General features: G+C 31.1%; 1 protein-coding gene across 1 annotated transcript; it reads left to right on the forward strand.

Annotated features, from left to right (window-relative positions):
* Nucleotides 1-338: 338 nt before the first annotated feature.
* On the forward strand, nt 339-19008 carry LOC113059393 (phosphatidylserine synthase 1). Its single transcript, XM_026227860.1, has 13 exons — nt 339-770; nt 3239-3330; nt 5143-5187; nt 5335-5459; nt 6121-6279; nt 7661-7812; nt 7886-8027; nt 10317-10429; nt 11397-11462; nt 13122-13221; nt 13807-13875; nt 15819-15882; nt 16899-19008. Exons 1-13 carry the CDS (start codon nt 592-594, stop codon nt 16988-16990), a joined length of 1398 nt encoding a protein of 465 aa, XP_026083645.1. The 5' UTR covers nt 339-591; the 3' UTR covers nt 16991-19008.
* Nucleotides 19009-21749: the final 2741 nt, after the last annotated feature.

Here is a 21749-nt window from a genome sequence, read left to right on the forward strand (position 1 = left end):
ATTATTTAAAAAAAAAAACTTGCTATGTGTACTCTAACTGAGACTTGTTATAGCAATTATATATCATTGCTCTTTTGTTGATTTTGCTTGCTTCCATTGTCCTCATTTGTAAGTCGCTTTGGATAAAAGCGTCTGCTAAATGACTAAATGAAATGTAAATGTGATGTTTTTAAAATATGTAAACCTATTTCAACTAATTTAAAGAATAAAAGCTTTTCCTTTTTTTAAGTAAAACACAATGCCACTGTTGTTGTAATGTAAATGCAATTAAACTCAACAGCGTGACCTTCAGCGCCTGAGAAACTCGAGTACACGTTTTGACCCTGTTGGCTTGCCATACCAGCTGCACGCAAACCAATGAGAATGCACGAGCTTTCTGTTTTCCCACCAAAGTGTGTGGCATCTTTCCGCTCCGTGCATGCATCTCCTTCCCCGAGCCACCGATCGTGGGGTGCATGCATTTATTTAAGGCTGCACACATGCGTGGCCGACATCCGGGTCGCATTCGTGCAGCAGACGGGCGAGAGAGCCGCTCACATCACGGTAACGTTAAATCAAAGGTGAACGGGGCGGAGTAGAGGAAAGCCGAGCATGGCGTCCGCGTACGGCTCCAGGACTCTGAGTAAAGATGATGTGAACTACAGGATGCATTTCCGCATGATCAACGAGCAGCAGGTGGAGGACATCACCATCGACTTCTTCTACAAGCCGCACACCATCACCCTGCTCACGTGCACAGTGCTCAGCCTCATGTACTTCGCCTTCGCGCGGTGAGTGACGCACTAGTACGTGAATGTCTGTGGCACAGAGAGCACAACTCTGCTTGCGCGCGATTCATGGAGTAGACAAACACTTGCTTCCAGCGGATGTTCCACGCGTTTAAAATGTAAAATCTTTCACTTCCGGGAAAGCAAACAATAGTGCTGATGACGTCACCGATTTTCAGAACATGTGATACTTTATTAGGATACTTCGATGAATAAAAAGTAAAAAAAAAAAAAAAAAAAAGAAGCTATGTTTTTAAAATATAAATATTTTGTAATAACAATATACACTACTGGTCAGTAATTTTTTTCTTTCTTTTTAAAATAAAAAAATAAAATCAATACTTTTATTCAGCAAGGATGTGTTAAATTGAAAGAAAATATATTATTAGAATATATATTATTAGAATTGTTTTCATTTTATTTTGAATAAATGCAGTTCTTTTTAACCTTTTATTGATCAGATATATTAGACAGCAGAACTGTTTCCAACACTCATAATAAATCAGAATATTAGAATGATTTCTAAATGATCATGTGATCGACTGATGTTACATGTGACACTGAAGCTGGAGGAATGATGCTGAAAATTCAGCGCTGCATCACAGGAATAAATTATTTTTAAAGTATATTCAAATAGAAAACTATTATTTTAAGTTGTAATAATATTTCACAACATTACTGTTTTTTCTGTATTTTTGATCAAATAAATTCAGGCTTGATGAGCAGAAGAAACTTTTCAAAAACATTAAAAATAGTAATGTTTTCAAACTTTTGGTCTGTACTGCATATACAATTACAAATTATTATATATAAATCTTCAGTTTGTTGTCTCGCGCATTAAACCAACACGGAAGTGACAAACTGTAATTCATCAACTGGCCACTAGGCTCCAAAAGGGAGTCAATCCCATAGTCTCCCCATATTAAAATGCCCAACTCTACACCAGAAAAAAAACATTTTTACAGCCTGGTACAAAACATTATTTTGGTGTGTATAGCTAATTTCGCCCTTCGTGACAATTGTGCTGAGGGTAAACTTTTGGCTTCATAAATGCTCTTCGGAAACCATAGCATAACAACAAAAGACAATACTTTATTGAACCTTGTCAATAAGTGTGCGCTGCAAACACGTCATTTTTTGACAAATGTTTCTATCAGTCCGCTCGTTTTATCACGTTTAACCATAGCTGTCATTGGTTTGTTTGTCTGGCAGTGGCAGAAGATATTTAACCAGATTTCTAATTTGAGGCTGTATTACGTCGATTCTGGCACCCGACATCATAACAAGATGATATTTTAAGCTCCTTACGTAGCCGAATCTGCGCTGGTTTGAGTGGGTCTCCTCCAGTTTCCCTTTGTTTTGCTGCCTCCAGTGCTGAAAACAACAGACCAATCAGAAGAGAGGCTCATGAATATTAATTAGACAATTAAGTGCTAGGGGTGTAAACTTTTGAACAGGATGATCAGGATAAATTGCATCAGGGTAAAAACTCTTTATTTTGTCTTCTGGGAAACATGTATGTATATATGTAGCTTCTGAAGTGCAGTACTAAAAAAAAAAATATGATCTTTTAAATCAAAATAAGAAAAATTTATTCATCATCTTGCTTAAAAGTTTACACCCCCGGCTCTTAATGCATCGTGTTGCCTTCTTCAGCGTCAGTAAATGCAGATCATCCAGGAAATAAAACACAGTATTGATATTCAACAGGGTGATTTTTATAAATTCAGCTATTATTTTGTATTGTGGAGTGTATATATCAGCATCTGTTTTGTGAAATAGCTTATTCAAGACAGTACTAAATAAACAAAACATGAATTTAATGATCCTTATTTTGTAAAAATTATGAACATTTTGCATATTCTTCAAGGGGTATGTAAACTTTCTGTGCACAAACAACATCTGTGCAATTTTAAAAACTGACTTTGCAATCTTTAATCGAAATTATAAGTTGCTCTTTCTGCACTGTAAACGCTTGATGTTTAAATATATGATTTTTTTTTTCTAAATGCATGAACGGTTCATTCTTTATGGATCTTCAAGTGAAAACATCGGACTCCTCTCTAATGCATTAGCAACACTTCTCCAATAATCTGCTCTAACTCCGCCCCTTTCTTAAAATCCACTATGGAAGAAAATATCTGTTGCAACTTTAGTCTCATTGCAACATTAGGTGTTTGTGTGTTTGTTTGGGTGAAAACAGAAGTGATCGTTCCCACGCTATCAGTTCCAGACTCTTTCAACTGCATTGTCTCTTAAAGTTAAATGATTTATGTTTTCAGAATGCCAGGAAGATATTTTCCTAAAGTGTAGTTGCACACATTAATTCTTTGTGTTCAGTTGATGCATATGAGTGCGTGTGTGTGTGTGTGTGTGTGAAGTGAATTGTGAAACTGTGGTTGAATAGAAAGAGGAAGATAGGCTGTGTGTTCGAGGGCTTTTCAGTGTGTGACCTCATGTTTCCGTTGCAGAGATGATGGAAACCCTGACAATAACCTGTGGGTGGGTCTCATCCTGGTCATCTCGTTCTTCCTGGTCATCAGCGTTCTCGCCTTCCCCAACGGTAAGAGTCATGAAGTTGTGCTGAAGTGTGTGTGTGTAAAAAACACAAACAGCTAGTTAACATTCCTCATTTATTTAGTTTAACTTTGTGCTAAAGCATCTAAAACTGAAATAAAAATTAATCGAATTAATTTAAACCATATATAACATAGGTTACATATTAAAAAGACAAACACAACAAATTAATCTTTGATTAAATTAAAATGTTTTACGATTAATGTGTTTATTTTTTAATTAAAACGGAGAGGTTTTAGAAAAATAATTTAAGATTGAAAGACAAATTTGTGACTAAGTGTTTTTTAAAAACTAAAAAAAAAAAATATTTCTTTGGACCCTGTTACTGTTTGAATTTTGATAAAATATCTGTGCAAACCAAACTATCAGTTTTCAGAAAATAAAAAATATAAAATACTAAATAAATGCACTATATAAAATATATAAAATACTAAATAAATGCACTATATAAAATATATAAAATACTAAATAAATGCACTATATAAAATACTAAATAAATGCACTATATAAAAAATATAAAATACTAAATAAATGCACTATATAAAAAATATAAAATACTAAATAAATGCACTATATAAAATACTAAATAAATGCACTATATAAAATATATAAAATACTAAATAAATGCACTATATAAACGTATAAAGCTCTAAATAAATGCACTATATAAAATGTATAAAGCACTAAATAAAAGCACTATATAAAATGTATAAAGCACTAAATAAATGCACTATATAAACGTATAAAGCACTCAATAAATGCACTATATAAACGTATAAAGCTCTAAATAAATGCACTATATAAACGTATAAAGCACTCAATAAATGCACTATATAAACGTATAAAGCTCTAAATAAATGCACTATATAAACGTATAAAGCTCTAAATAAATGCACTATATAAAACATATAAAGCTCTAAATAAATGCACTATATAAATGTATAAAGCACTAAATAAATGCACTATATAAACATATCAATCTCTAAATAAATGCACTATATAAAACATATAAAGCTCTAAATAAATGCACTATATAAATGTATAAAGCACTAAATAAATGCACTATATAAACGTATAAAGCACTTAATAAAAGTACTATATAAAATATATAAAGCACTGAATAAATGCACTATATAAACGTATAAAGCACTAAATAAATGCACTATATAAACGTATAAAGCACTAAATAAATGAACTATATAAAATATATAAAGCACTAAATAAATGTACTATATAAACGTATAAAGCTCTAAATAAATGCACTATATAAAATGTATAAAGCACTAAATAAATGAACTATATAAAATATATAATGCACTAAATAAATGCACTATATAATGCGTATAAAGCACTAAATATATGCACTATATAAAACATATAAAGCACTAAAGAAATGCACTATTAAACCTATAAAGCAGTATATAAAATGTATAAAGCACTGTATAAAACGTAAAGTGCCGAATTGCAGAGCTGGTGCAAACATATCCACATCTCTACGATCAGATGCTTTCTAAACTGCTGTTTTCTTTTTACCTCTAAATTAATAACAACAAGAGACTTTGCCATGAGTATATCAGAGCCTTTGGACATGACAGCATTTGTAGTATGTAGCTTTGTAAACCTCTCCCACACTGTCGTGGTTTGGCCTCGTTTACGTTGTATTTTACTTGGTCGCATCAGTACAGTGTTGCACCACAGCGCCACACTGGTCAACCCGTGGTACTGCAGGCCCTTACATTACATCATATGTCTGTCAACATTTCCTATTGTCGTTCACAACCTCTCTGTCTCCTTTCAGGTCCGTTCACAAGACCCCATCCAGCGATATGGCGGATAGTGTTCGGTGAGTGGATCAGACGCTGGTTTTTGAAGCCTAAAAATAAACATGAATAGAGGAGGAAAGGGCAGAGCTGAGGTCGTATCTGAGCGGTTGGGTTAGTAGGTTGGTGTGTTTCCTCTTTCTGAAGGCTGTGTTTGTGTGGCTGTGCAGGATTGAGCGTGCTGTACTTCCTCTTCCTGGTTTTCATCATCTTCCTGAACTGGGAGCAGGTCAAGTCTCTCATGTTCTGGCTGGATCCCAATCTGCGCTACGCCAAACGGGAAGCCGACATCATGGTCAGTGACGAGCCAGTTCTGTTGTCCAAGGAATAGATCACGAATGCATTGTGTTGTTTTTTATTTAACTTGATATACTAAAATAACTGTGTAATATTTTAGATCTAAATAAATAAAAAAGACAAAATTATTGAAGCTTTAATTCAATTAAAATGATTTGTCAATGCATCTCTTATTTGAAAATTATTTATTAAATTAAAATTCAAAACAGACCATGTCATTGTTGAAAAATAAGGTTTATGAATTTAAATAATTAGTCAATAAATGCTTTTTGATATGATTTTCTTTAAATAAAAATTTTATTCAAAACAGTATCCAGAATAACTTAAATTTAAGTAATTAAAAATTTGGGAATTTTGGACGAATTGAGAATCGAGAGGCATCATTTCTGATCTTTATTTTATTTACTTGGATGTGTTAAAATGACAAACTGAAATAACAATTAATAAATACAATATTGACATAATAAAAAAAGAAAAAATAGTAAGAATTTTTTTTTTAATTGTAAAAAAAACTGAAAATATACAAATACTGTAATAAAAACTTTACTAGTATCTCAATAATACTAAAACAGTCTCAAACAGATGCATGTTGTGACACCCAGAATAGCAGCTTGAGCGCGTGTTAAACTGTTACCGCCGGTGATGATGATGATTGACAGGAGTATGCTGTGAACTGTCATGTGATCACCTGGGAGCGAATCCTCAGCCACTTCGACATCTTCGCCTTCAGTCACTTCTGGGGCTGGGGCATGAAGGCTCTGCTGATCCGCAGCTATGGCCTGTGCTGGACCATCAGCATCACCTGGGAGCTGACCGAGGTAACACAACGCACTCTCACAGAGATTCACAGAACAATATATGATCAGCTTTACCAGGAAACAAAAGGAATTGTTACATTTCAATATGATTGCATTTAAAAAGATTAAACAAATTGTTTTCAACATTATTATTTCAATTAATCTGTAATAAATTTGTATTAAAGCACAGAATACAGAAATATTATACATAGAATTAATTTGAAATAACTATTAATGGAAATTAATAATAATAAAAGTTATAATTATTTTACTTCAACTACTTGCCAAGGAAGCATTTCTAATTTTTATTTAGTTTAACTTCATGTACTAAAATCACTAAAACATAAATAAAACCTGAAACGGAAATAAAATAAAATAATATGGAAAACGATATGGAGTTACTGAAAAATTGACAAAAAGTAATTAAACCTTTAATTAATTCAAATTAAATTTATTTTTAGATTGATTCAATATTAAAACCAACAGCACAGTATTTAAAAAAACAAAAATATAAATAAAAAATAAAACTCCTTTAATTTTTATTAAGTTTAGTTTGAAGTACTTCAATTACTAAAACTGAAATAAAAAATTAATAAAAACTATATAGACACATTAAAAAAAGGAATAAATGCAACAAAAATATAAAATATTATTTATGTTTTTATTATAATATCATTTATTATATATATATATATATATATATATATATATATAATTTTTTTTTTTTTTTTTTTTTTTTTTTATAAAATATATTTATATAAAACTATTTTTTCCAGATTAATTAAATAAAAAATGAAAACCGGCAACAAATGGTGAGGTATATCAGTAATAAGGCCATTTTTAAAAAATAATTTAAGATGAAGGGTGAATAAAAAAAACACATTTATAAAATATTGTATAAAAATATTATAAAATATGAATTTAATACCAATTTAACAATGTAATATTTAATAAAAACATGCTATTTAAAATTAAATCAAACAATTAGATTTTTTTTAAAAATAATAATATTTATATTAAAACCAACAACACAGAATTTATTTTAAAAAAAGACAAACAAATAAATAAAGCACCTTTCATTGGGCCATATTACTGTTGAGAAACTGTTGAGAATTGTTTTTTTAATTCTGTTGTTGAAAATATAATAAAATATTTATTATTTTAATGTATTTTTTTATGTATGTAATTGTTATTATTATTATTTATCTTTTTCAATTATTAAATGCAATGTATTAAATTAAATACCACAAAATATTAATACAATTGTTAAAACTACTTCTTGTTAAAAACGGCTTCTTACGGCTTGACTTTGTTGGTTCGAAACATGCTAATGTCAGAAACAGCTGAAATCATCCGTGGGTCGACGAGACGCACAATAACTCGGAGCGATCTCTCCGTGCAGCTGTTCTTCATGCATCTTCTTCCGAACTTCGCCGAGTGCTGGTGGGATCAGGTCATCCTGGATATCCTGCTGTGTAACGGAGGCGGGATCTGGCTGGGAATGACCGTCTGCCGCTTCCTGGAGATGCGCACGTATCACTGGGCGAGCATCAAGTAAGAGACGCCTCAAACCCTGCCTTCTGAGAGCATCCGTCAGAGACTGAACCAGTGTGTTTGTGCTGCACAGAGACATCCACAGCACCACGGGGAAGATCAAGCGCGCCGCTCTACAGTTCACACCGGCCAGCTGGACATACGTGCGCTGGCTCGACCCCAAATCCTCCTTACAGAGAGTGATGGGAGTCTATCTGTTCATGATCATCTGGCAGGTCAGTCCTTAATTAGCAAGCTCTAGTCATGAATGTTGAGCAGCGAGCTCATTGGCTACCGATACAGGAGAGAACCAATCAGCTGTGCCGTGTGATGATGATGTCATCAGCGGACCTGTCGGACTGCTCCATCTAGAGTTTCATGCCAGAGCGCTGTATTTAAAGTTTTATTAGAGTCTACTAAATCTAGAAAAATTTAAAAGGAGATCATGTAATTTTGGATAAAATTAATAACTATTTTATAGTGGGATTTTATTGATTTATAATGAGTGACCTATATGTAATTAATCAAATTATCGCTCTCAATTTAGTTTAGCATTTAGTTATGATAGTTTTACAATCCCAGAATACAATGTGAAAAACAGAAGAATAAGCAGTGTGTGTATATATATATATATACTGAGTCTGTCTCTAAAACTACATACTGAGAAATATTAATAATTAATATAAATAGTAAATATTAATAGTTTTCTAATTCATTTTGTCTTTCATCTCATTCTATTTGAGTCTGAAATATTGATCAATATATTTAATTAAATACTAATTAATCTGTATTTCTAATTTCTTCATCTTTTTTGTATATTTGTATATTTATTGCCCCTAAATTACATGGTGAGAAATAGTAATAATTTAATATTAATATTTTTTATTTATTAATTTTGTCTTTCATGTTATTTTTTTGGTCTGAGATATTCATCAATATATTTAATTAAATACTAATTTATCAGTATTTCTCGTTTTGTCTTTCTCAAAATTATATATATATATATATATATATATATATATATATATATATATATATATATATATATATATATATATATATATATATATATATTTGTTTCTATTTATTTCCAAACTACATGGTGAGAAATATTGATAAGTATAATAAAATACCAATTCATCAATATTTCTTATGTAATCTTTTAAATATTTTAGACTTTGTCAAAGTGATTATATTTTTTTATTAAATTTTATTTCCAAACTACATGCTGAAAAATATTGATAAATATAATCAAATACCAATTTATCTATATTTTTACTTAATATTTTAATTCTTTTAGTCTTTCTTTGTCCAAACTACATGGTGTGAAATATTGCTAAATATAATCAAATAACAGTTTATAAATATTTTTACCTAATCTTTTAATTCTTTTAGTCTTTCTTAAGATTATATATTTATTTAATATTTTATTTAATGTCCAAACTATATGGTGTGAAATATTGCTAAATATAATCAAATAACAGTTTATAAATATTTTTCACTGTTGTTGTTTTTTTTGTCCGTTTTACAAATTAAAGTGTGATTAAATAAAATTAATTAGGTCTTTATTAGTCTTGTTAGATTTTTTTTAATTGTCAGCGTAAAGATAAGTAAAGTTTTCCTGAGAGACCGAAGCTCCGCCCACAAGCCGTTTCCACGGCGATGAAAGCCCACTCTTCATTCTGTATTGTGTGAGAGGAGGCTCTCTTCTCTTCGCTCCCTACTGAGGGCCCTTTAAAGTGTAATTACATGTCTTTGAGTAGAGTAGAGCCTTTGGGTGTGCTGGGAATCTCAAGATGCTTTTTTCTGCTGTTTTTAGATCGTTTGTCTTATTTTAAGTAGGTCAGGTTATAAAAACAGAACGACCGCATTTAATACTTGTATGATGTGCAAAATATGACCTTTTTATATTTGATTTTCTGAATCGCATTCGCAACCGCTTGATAGTTTACATGGTTGTAAAATGTGAACTATATTATGCAACTATTATTTATTTATTTATTAGTTTGTTTAACAAAGATGTATATGTTGGTCTAAATTAAAATCAGTTTGAATCATTTCAAAAACATTTTTTGTTACTTGAAATTAAAATAATTGTTAACTTCAGTTGAAATATAAAAAAAAACTTTTATTTTTTTCTGATGGTTCGTTAAAGCAACAATTGCCTTTTTTGAATTTGATGTAAAAAAAAAAACCAAAACTGAAATAAAAATATAAAAATATATTTGAAAAACTAATAAAAATGGAAAACCAAAACAACTAAAGTACTAAAACTTGAACTAAAATTAGCTTGAAATGAGAAAAAAAATAAGATCTGATTTAGAATGTTGACATTAATAGTTTTTAAATGATACTAAAGTAACACTGGTTGAAATTGTAATAAATGATTTAAATTGTTACAGTTATTTCAAGTTTTTAATCGAAGCATTAAAACAGAATATTAACAGATGAATTCAAATGTAAAACTTGATCAGATCTCTGTTTTGTCCCTGTTTTCATTGGTTTATTTTGTTGTCTGACTCAAGCTGACGGAGCTGAACACCTTCTTCCTGAAGCACATCTTCGTGTTCCCAGCATGCCACGCTCTCAGCTGGTGCCGGATTCTGTTCATCGGGATCATCACGGCTCCTACTGTACGGTACGTGAGGTGTCTCGGAGGAAAACAGGCAAAAGACTTGATTATTATTCACTGGAAATGATAAAAATTGCAAATAGAAAGGGTCTAAAATGTATAAAAAAATTTAAAATTAAATACATTTTATAAAATGTAAAAAATTAATTAATAAAATGAAAAATTTATAAAAAAAAAAACAATAAAACACCTGCACACCTGAATTATTAATTAAATCAGAATGTAAAATTAAATTGGATTAAAAATGTAACATAAAAATGGTTAAAATTTAAAATAATATTAATGTGAAAACAATCCAATAAAAATGTAAGCAGAGTAATTTTTATATGAAAACACACCTTGAATCATTAATTAAAACATTTAAAATAAAAAATGTAATGTAAAATTAACAACAAATAAAATAAATAATATTAATATAAAAACAATTAAAAAAAGAATCTAATGCCTGCACAAATTAAACATTAATTAAATCATAAAAATGTAGAATTAAAATTGATAAATGGATAAAATTTAAATAAATGTGAAAAAACAATTAAATTTAAATGTAATTTAAAAATAAAATGACTAATTTATAGTTGCGTTGGTACAATATAAAAAAAGTACAATATAAACTAGAAAAAATGTATATAAAAAATAAATAAAAATTTTTAATAAAAATATAATCTGAGATATATATATATGAGAGAGAGAGATTGTAACCATATATAAATAAAATATTATAATATTAATAACAAAAAATTATTTAAGTATTTTTGTGGTGATGTAAGTTTGAGCAGTGTGCAGGATTTATGTGAATTTTTTAAAAACAAGTCAAAATAAAACACTTAACATATTCTTTGTTTACTTCCATGTCAGGTGCATCAGAGAAATGAAACGTGTTGTTGAATTATTGAAATGTTTGGGGGTCTCTAGGGGTCTTTATTTTTCTAAATGTGGAATCAGATGTGTTTGACTGATGCGCGTGTATCTGCAGGCAGTATTACGCCTATCTGACGGACACACAGTGCAAACGGGTCGGGACTCAGTGCTGGGTGTTCGGGTGAGTCTGCAGCGGCTGAAGTCACAGAGAAGGGTAATCTGGAGCGTGTTTCCAGTCATGCATGTGTTTGAGGTCATGCATGTGCTGCTGCAGGTCAAACGCTGAACCACAAACCCTCGTGAACGCTGTCGATCCCCTGCTGCGCCGCTGGGCTTCACTGCAGGACGGTCATTCGCTTCATCTCAGATATGACCTAGATGTAGTGCAGAGCGAGTTATCTCGTGCCAGACATCTAGGTTAAATCATCTAGACTTTATCTAACATCCTCTGGCTCTGTTGCACAATTAACCTCCAGTAGAACACAAAGCTGCACGGTGTGTAGAAGTAGAAATCAATATTGTAAAACGTGATTGTCAAATCACACAGTCTGTGATTTAATTACTTTATTTATTTAATTATGTGTGTGTGTGTGTGTGTGTCAAAATAAAACACTTATTAGTTTACCTGCATGTCATTTGACCATTGATCAAAATCAGACAAATGTACACATGCAAATGTGTTGTTAAATATATTAAAATATTAACTTAACCCTTGTGCATTGTTCAAATTCACTACCCTTTCGGTATTTTCGGGATAAAAACATCCACTCAATTAAACTGCTGTAAAATCAATTCATTATTAAAGTATCAATTCATAATTTTTTTTTTTGCATAAATCTATTAATCAACCTCACTCCTGATCAAAACTACCAAATGTAAAAAAAAAAATCCAAGATTTTATCTCTTTAATTACCAAGTTCATAAATGATGTCACTGATTTTGGGGAAAAAACACACAAAATTACATATTTTCAATATAAAAAGTGATTGTGAACTGGATATTTTTTTTACTTTTTTTCACAGTCTTGGGCATGTCAAAGATTAGTAACAAGATTGGCTTTGGTGCATTGTTAGTTTTTATGCAGCATTAGATTTACATTTTTTCTCCCTCATTTATTGTTGGTGGCTGTTTTTGCCCCATTGACTTCCATTATAACGACATTTTTTGATTGCAAAGCCATGACATTTCCCCAAAATATGGGCCAAAATAAGATTTGTCACCAAAAATCATTCCATTAGCTCAAACAGAAAGTTGTGGCCAAAATAAGACTCAACTTTACCCCCTAGTGGACGAAAACGTCCCCAACAACGCATAAGGGTTAAGATCAACTAGACTTCATTTAACTTTCTTTGGCTTTAAGTTGCACAATTAATTTTCAGTAGAAAGGGTTGTTCAATATTTTGGAATTAAATTGATATTTCATAGTGCTATTGTCAATTCACACAGTCTGAGATTTAATGTAATACATCTATGCACTACTGGTTTCACTCTGTCAAAATAAAAGCTTGATGGTTTAGAGTTTGAAGTATTTTTTACAGCAAATGATTTTGTTTACTTTATACAAACTTTTTTTTCGTTTAATTTGCTTAATATATTTGTTTCATAATAATCACGATAAAATCATGGTGATTATTATCTTGTAGTATTTTATTATGTTATAGGCCTATGAATCCCTGAAAGATTTCATCTTAAGAAAAAATTATAAATAAAAATCAGAGTAGAAAGTATTTTTTCAGCCTTTTTAAAAAGCTATTCAAGTCATCTGGTGAAAATTCTTTGCAAAACAAATTATCGTCACTGTCATTGTTTTCCAAAACGAACTCTGTTTTCCTTCCTGCAGGGCGATCGCTTTCCTGGAGGCACTGGCCTGCGTTAAATTTGGACAGGACTTGTTTTCTAAGACGCAGGTTCTCTATGTGATTTTGTGGCTCGTGTGTTTGGTGAGTTCCTGTTGTTTTTCTTCACTTTCAGTTAATCGAAATACAGTTTCGATTTTGGCCTTTATCCAAATAAGTGTTTATATTCGGACTATTTTAGATTGCTTCGGGGATACCGCGGCGGAGTAACCCAGTACCTTTGTGATTCTTCATAGACATAAACAGAGAGAAGTAGTTCCGGCTACGATGTTCTTCCGCAAGACGCAAGCAGTTCTGTTTATTAACCGCTAGAGCGTCATTCCCTACCGCAGCTTTAAGGTGTACCTAAATGGTCAAAATGTGGCACTTGGTGATTATTATTCACATAAACCCTTGTCATTAAGTAATAAGTGAACGTAAACAGTCGAGAATTAAAATACGTGTGTAACAGTAAGTTGGATCCGTGCGGCTCTTAAAGTGACAGCAGCCGGATATTCGTGTTCTTCATATTAATAAAATGATAAAAGACAGAGAGAAAAAAAAACTCTGCTCTCCACTGAAGGACTTTTGTAGCTTTAATAAGAAATAAAGTAAGTAGCTTTTGTTGGGAGGAGATTGCCACTAAATAGTTGTTTTTGTTTGGAGCTGACGGTGTCTTTGTGTCTGAAGGCTTTCATCACGTTCCTGTGTCTGTATGGGATGGTGTGGTACGCAGAGAACTACGGGCCCCAAGAGAAGGTACGTCATCATTTACTCAATCAATCTTCCGGATCCGGTCTTTTTGTCAGCCATTTTTTAACTAGTCTTTTGGTGCGTTCACACAAGACACAAATGAAGCTTTAAGCGTTAGGTCAATGCAAAGACATCCTGCGGAGCGATTCACATTGGCGCGATTCGCTTAAATGAGGCGGTGTGAATGACGCGATTCGCGGAAATGAGGCGGTGTGATTGACGCTATTCGCGTGAATGAGGCGGTGTGAATGACGCGATTCGGGTGAATGAGGCGGTGTGAATGACGCGATTCGCGTGAATGAGGCGGTGTGAATGGCGCGATTCGCGTGAATGAGGCGGTGTGAATGGCGCGATTCGCGGAAATGAGGCGGTGTGAATGGCGCGATTCGCGGAAATGAGGCGGTGTGAATGACGCGATTCGCATGAATGAGGCGGTCTGAATGACGCGATTCGCGTGAATGAGGCGGTCTGAATGACGTGATTCGCGTGAATGAGGCGGTTTGAATGACGCGATTCGCGTGAATGAGGCGGTGTGAATGACGCGATTCGCGTGAATGAGGCGGTGTGAATGACGCAATTCGCGTGAATGAGGCGGTGTGAATGACGCAATTCGCGTGAATGAGGCGGTGTGAATGACGCGATTCGCGTGAATGAGTCGGTGTGAATGACGCAATTCGCGTGAATGAGGCGGTGTGAATGACGGGATTCGTGTGAATGAGGCGGTGTGAATGACGCGATTCGCTTGAATGACGCAACCCGAATTGAAACGGAGTTGAAAAATCTAAACTTTGCCGAAAATTTGCGCCATGTTAACCAATCAAGAACTTGTAGTAGTGACGTGAAAATTATCCAAATAAATTATGGTTGAAATCACAATGCTCTGTGAACTCAACTGGCAAAAGCCCCTCCCTTCACGTGAATTTGGATCCATTGTGAAGAGATTTTCACATGCGAATGAAGCGAGTAAATTCAATGTTTTAGCGTCCAACTGCGTGAGAATAGTGCAATTTATTCGCGTCTGGTGTGAACACCCCATGAGTCTTAGCCCTTTGTCAAATGTGTTTTTTTTTTTTTTTGTTATCATATTGTCCAGTTAAGTCTTATTCAACTAAATGTCTGAGCGTTTAAATTTTTCGTTATGCTGTATAATGGTTAAACGGATTATTTTGCTCAGTTATAATTGCAACTAGAAAGTAAAGTTCGAAGACACACTTTGAAGTTGGCTTGAGAAAGCCATGCCAGAACATTTTAAGTTTATAAAAAGTTTTGACAGCTTTCAGTTTAAAATAGTTTGAAAGATTCAAGTCTGAATGTTGTTAGCATAATTAGCATTTTAGTAGCATGATTAGTATGTTACTAGCATGTTTCTAGCATGATTAGCATTTTACTATCATGTTGTTAGCATGATTAGCAAGTTACTAGCATGCTTCTAGCATGATTAGCATGTTACTAGCATGTTGTCAACATGATTAGCAAGTAGCATGTTGCTAGCATGTTTCTAACATGCATTAATAGTAGAACACTAAGGTGGCTTTCTCAAGACAACTTTAAAAATTGTTGTAATTTCAGAAATGTGTTTTCTACATTGCATTAGAAGTATTCCACTTTCACCAATAAACACAAATCAATAGAATGTCATATCAGTAGAACTCACACGGTTTATTTTACCTCCTCTAGTTTATCCATTTATTATAGGCTATTTATTATATAATTTAATATCAAAGACTTGCAGATACTCTCTGTCTACATTATGAAAACTGAACACAAAATAGAAAATAACAGTAATTCCAGTAGCTCTAAATTGCAATTAAATTTCTGTAGTAAAACAACTGCATTTATTCAGAACCTGAGACCCTGGTGGTCATAGTTGAAACTGAAAATATAAAAGTGATGCTTACAGTATCCTCACAGTGTTTGAGTCCGTCTATTGTGATATTGTGACTCTCTAGAGCTTCTCGGAGTTTGAGGACAGTATTTACTCGGAGCCGGGCGACGCTGTGTCTGAATGCAGAGGTAAAGAAACATCACGGTTTGGTTATTAATGGTTCATTATGGGATGAATCTAAGCTGTAGTGTTCTGACCTCTTGTGGTGATCCATCAGAAGACAGACAGAAGCTGGTTCTGATACTAGACTGATGTTTACTGCACACTGTATGTGCACTGTATATCACATTACATTTTATTATTATTATTTTTAATGTCTATAAACTCTAAAATGTGCATAAGTCACATTGGAAATGGAAGATCAAGGTCACCCAGGTAGTATTTATTATGTTTTTTTGGGGTCATTTTTATTAGATTTTTGCATTTATTTAAAAAATTTTATTTTTCATTTAAATTTTAAAGTTTTAGTGATTTTGTAGTTGTTTTTTGACATCTTATTTTATATATATATATATATATATATATATATATATATATATATATATATATATATATATATATATATATATATATATATATATATATATATATTTTTTTTTTTTTTTTTTGACAGTGAAAATTTAATTTTTATTAGATACATTTTTTTTTTTCATATTTTCCATTTTTCAGTTTAATTTGATAGTTTTAGTAATTTTATTGTTTTTTTTGTCTTTTTATTAAAAATTTTAAATATTTTTAATTAGTTAAGTTTTGCATTTTATTTTCATTTTGAAGGTTTAGTAATTTAGCTTTTTGTCTTTTTATAAAAAATAATAATTTGAATTCATTTTTAATTTCATATGTTCATTTTAATTTCAGTTAAAGATTTAGTAGTTTATTTTTTAATGTTAACATTTTTTTCTTAATTTATTTCAGTTAATATATATTATAATGGTTTTAGTTACCGATAACAGCCCTGGTATTCAATGCGTAATCCATGCACAATACACACACAGTATCCTGCAGAAACTCGAAACTGTCGTTATACAATCGGTAGCATGTCCAGTCATTTTGGCCAATAGATATTTCTTAGCATGCATGAATTATGCAACTTAAACATATGCACGAGTATCTTCTGCCACATTGTAATGCATTTGTGCCGTAGGGGAGTTTGAGACGGACAGCACAACTTCCTCTTCCACCAGGAAACGGAGGGACTCTGTGAATAACTCCAGCATCAACGGCGTGGAGAAATAAACCTTTGCACACGTGTGGCTCCTGTGAACGGACAGAGACTGGTCAGGTTTGGTCCGAGCGGTCTGCAGTGACCCTGAAAAGCAGCACTGTGTTCAGTTAGTCGACTGACTCTACTTGTTAACTACAGAGACGGGTTAACCCGGTTAGATCCCAAGCGCTGTTTTCAGTCGCATGCCAGACTCGTAACTGTGCTCACCAGTGTTTTCGACGATGTATTTTACTGTATGCTGACGATCTCAGATCATCTTATCATATCATAATGTGTCTACAAACAATCATGTATTCTGAAGTCAACATGAAACCAGAATTTACCCTTTTTAGTTCTTAAAAACACACTTTTGGTGCATTTGCTGCTGCATGATTTTGAATGTTTTCTGCTCACCAAGGCTGCATTTATTTGATCGAAAAACAAGAAATGCATGTGAAATAATATCACTATTTCTAAGAGTATAGATGTTCAAATGTAATTTATTCTTGTGTTCAAAGCTGGAAAGCTCAAGGAACATTTCTGATTATTATTATCAGTGTTGAAAACAGTCGTGCTGTAGTGCAATATTTTTGATGAAACCGTTTTCTTTTAGTACATTATTAATGTCTTTACTGTCACTTCTGATCAATTGAATGCATCCTTGATGAAGAAAAGTATTAATTTCTATAAATAAACCCCAAATTTACCCCAAACTTGGGTGGAATGGCTTGTGAAAGGTGTTTCATGTTGACTTGTTTTCTCCAGACTGAACGTGAAGCTGCTGTCCGTGTTTATGATGATGATGATGATGTACTTGAAGCGCAGGATGTTTAATGTGTGTTCGCCGTTTTCAATCATTTCTTATCAAAGCTCGTTTCAGCCACTGAATATAAATTCAAGTAATCACGACCTTTTAATCTCTCAACTCTGACTTGTTTTTCAAGGAGATTCATGCATTTCTAAGAGAAATCTTAGCACAGGATTATAACTGATAATTGCGAGACATAAACTTGCAAATGCAAGAAAAAAGTCAGAAATATGAGATTTTTTTTTTTGCACAATTCTGATTTTATCTGACATTTTTGACTTTTTCCTTGCAATTTGTTTCACATTTGAGGTTTTAAATTTAAAATGCAATTTAATTACATTTTTAAAAAATCTAAAATTTCATTTATTCAATCTCAGAAGTTTTTATCTTTCAATTCTGACTTGTCTCACAATCAATATCTTTTTTTATCTCACATTTCTAACTCCCAATTCAGATTTTGTTAAATCTCACCTTTTGATTTATTCTCTCTCAATTCTGATTTAGTCTCACATTTCCCATTTGTTTTTTCTTTTTTTACTCCCACATTTCAGATTTTTTTGCATCCCAAGTTTGACATTTTAAATCACAATTTTAATTAATTTGTATGAAAAAAATGATTAAATCTAAGTTGCATTCATCTCCAAAGTTTATATATTTAAATTCTGTCTTGTTTCACAATTTTTATTTTCTCTTCCTCACATTTCTGACTTTTAGTCACAGTTTGGATTCTTAGGACGTCTTGCATCTGCAGTTTATGAGCAGTGCAGAGAAAGACAAAACAACATTACTTTATCACAAAATATAATGCGTATCAGACTCAGGATCCAGAGAAAAGCATCAGAATTTTGAGATTCGTGAGCTCCTGTAGTTTTTGGTTTTGCGTGTGTGCGAGTCTCCTGCTTCATCCGTGTGTGTGTGTGTGTGTGTGTGTGGTATTAATATGATCATCACAGACTGCATGCATGCTTTAATAACTGCGTTACGTTTAATTGCAGGTTTTGTTTGTGTATTAATGACGTGATGCTTCATATCCATCTGCCAAACTCTTGTGAAACACTGCAATGCCTTTCTGTCCTGCTTCTTGTCTTCTTGATATTAAACCTGTAGTTTTCTGTGAAGAAGGGCAGAACGTGACTGAACTCTGCAGCTTTTCATTATATGATGTTTGTTTGCTCGCTATTTACATGCAACTATTAGGAATGTGACTGAATTTTACGATTAAACTTCATCTGTATCTTGTGATTTTTTTGTATTTTCCTGTTGGACTTTTCTGCCTTTTATTAAACGACACAATAAATAGAAAAGGCATTTGTTCGTTTGCTCAAAAACAAGAAATATTGCAGCCAGATCATCAACGATGACGTTTAATATACAGTTGCATGAAGATTAGTATTATTATTATTAAATGTATATTTATAGAATGTCATATAATAATACAATGATAAATGATAAAATATATATTTTATAATGTAAAAATATTTTATGTGATATTATATTAATTATACTTAAATATATATATAAATATATTAAATATAAATATATATTCACACATTTCCATTTTTTTATTTCACAGTAGTACAATAATAATTTGTATATTTATTAATATCTATAATTATAAAATATATATTTGATAAAAATGATTATGTATTATGTTAATTATACAATGATAGTTATTTATTATAAATAAAATATTGTAAAAAAATTTTATTTGGATTGTTAATAGCAATCTTTTAGATTTTAACTGCTATTATATGATTCTCACTTTTGTAATGCTTAATATTAATATTTTATTTTTTTATACAATTTTATGAATATAGTGAATGATGTCGCAGTGAATATGAAGACTATTTTATTTATGCAAAATATAAAATCCTCACTTTTGTATTGCTTATTATTACTACTAATAATATTATAGATTTGAATTGCTTTTATACAAGTTTATGATTATAGTGAATATAGACTTTTTATACCGGAAAAATCCCACTTTTGTAATGTTTAGAAATTATTTTTATTATTATAAATAATAATATAGATTTGAATTGCTTTTATACAATAATATGTGTGTAGTGAATAATATATAGAATTTTTTTAATGCCAAAAAAAAAAAAATCCCAGTTTTGTTATGTTTATTTAATAATTATATGGATGTGAATTGCTTTAATGCAATTTTATGATTATAGTGAATTATAGTAAATAGTCACATTATATTGTATATAATTTTTAAGCAAATTATAATGTCTCCTGTTTTTTTTCTCTTAATTTTAAAGTGAATCTGAATCCAGACATTTCTTCTTCATGTGATTCAAGTACTTTGACTTAAAATCCCTATTAAAGTTTTTTCATTATCTGTATATTTTTGTGGTATATTAGCTGTAATTGTAGATTATATGGATTAAAAGGTAATTAAATATATCTAAATTTGCATGTGCATGACTTTAGAAAAAGTTGAATGCTTTATGTACAGTATACATAAACACCTGTCCAAATCTAAAGTGATTCTCCGTCTCACCACACGAGGGCGGTACAGACTCCAGTCACGTGATCATCTCTTATCTTTGCAGTCTGCTGTCTAAAGCTCTCACTCGTCCCTTCGACCCTGTTTTGACAGTCATTAGACCAGTATTTATTTATATAAAGCACAACTTGTCCGAAACACTCTGCTTAAAGTGTCTCTCAGTAAGAATCCTCGTCTGATCTCACTAGTGACATTAATTCAGTTTAAATCAAACACATAAAAACTATTTGCTGAAGAAAAATGTTTTGACTTAATAAGTCTAAAATGTTATATAGCCATTATGTAGAAGTAATAAAATATTTTCCTTGCATATTATTATATTTTTTTAATAACCCTAAACAAATTATTGAGTTAAAATATTAAAATAAAAATATTATAAAATATTAAATTACATCAATTATAATGATATAGAGTAATGTTTTGACACTTTTCTGTAAGTTTTGTCAGGGTTATCATCATTCATTAAATCTAAAACTATTATTGAAACGTATATATATATATATATATAAATATATGAAGACAATGTTTCGAATTTTCATCTAATTTAAATTGAAGAGTTAAAATTACTACCTGGAAATAAATAAAACCTGAACTAGAAATAAAGTAAACACAAATATACATATATATATATATATATATATATATATATATATATATATATATATATATATATATATGTGTGTGTGTGTGTGTGTGTGTGTGTGTGTGTGTGTGTGTGTGTGTGTGTGTGTGTGTGTATATTTGTGTTTACTTTATTTATTTTGATTTTGAATTGTATATATATATATATATATATATATATATATATATATATATAGATATATCTATACAATTCAAAATCAAATCAAATCAAATAATTTACACAAAAAAGTTACAAAATATTTTCCTTACATCTTGAATAAATGTGGGTTTTCATATTTTAATATTTTTTTCCATGTTGTTCTATATATTTTTATTAAAACTATAACAATTTTTATAATTATTATAATTTATATATTTTATATAAAGTTTTATGTGTGTGTGTGTGTGTGTGTGTGTTTAACATTAAACATTAATATTAATAAAATATACTATAAATTTATTTTTCAAGAACAAGGAATTTTAATATATATATATATACATTTGTAAAACATTTGAATATATATAATACTACTATTAAACATATATAAATAATAATAGACATACTACAAAATACCTTTTCAAAGAACTTCATATAAAATGTAGAGAATTTTTGCATTATTATTGCAGTAATTGACAAGTAACTAACAGCACCCCAAGAGTAACCCCTTGGTATTATCTCAAAAAATAACTTTAATTTGAAATAATAACTTTAAAAATAACATCCATTCAAGGAAAGAATGTACTACTGTTTATGACCATTTCGTTTGAGTGATTATATCAGGTAATACCAGACGTAGCCTTTCAAATCTGCTGTGCTAACATCTTATGTAGATTACTTTGGGGACAT

This window comes from Carassius auratus, chromosome 41, assembly GCF_003368295.1.
Source record: "Carassius auratus strain Wakin chromosome 41, ASM336829v1, whole genome shotgun sequence".
In the NCBI taxonomy this organism is placed as follows: domain Eukaryota; kingdom Metazoa; phylum Chordata; class Actinopteri; order Cypriniformes; family Cyprinidae; genus Carassius; species Carassius auratus.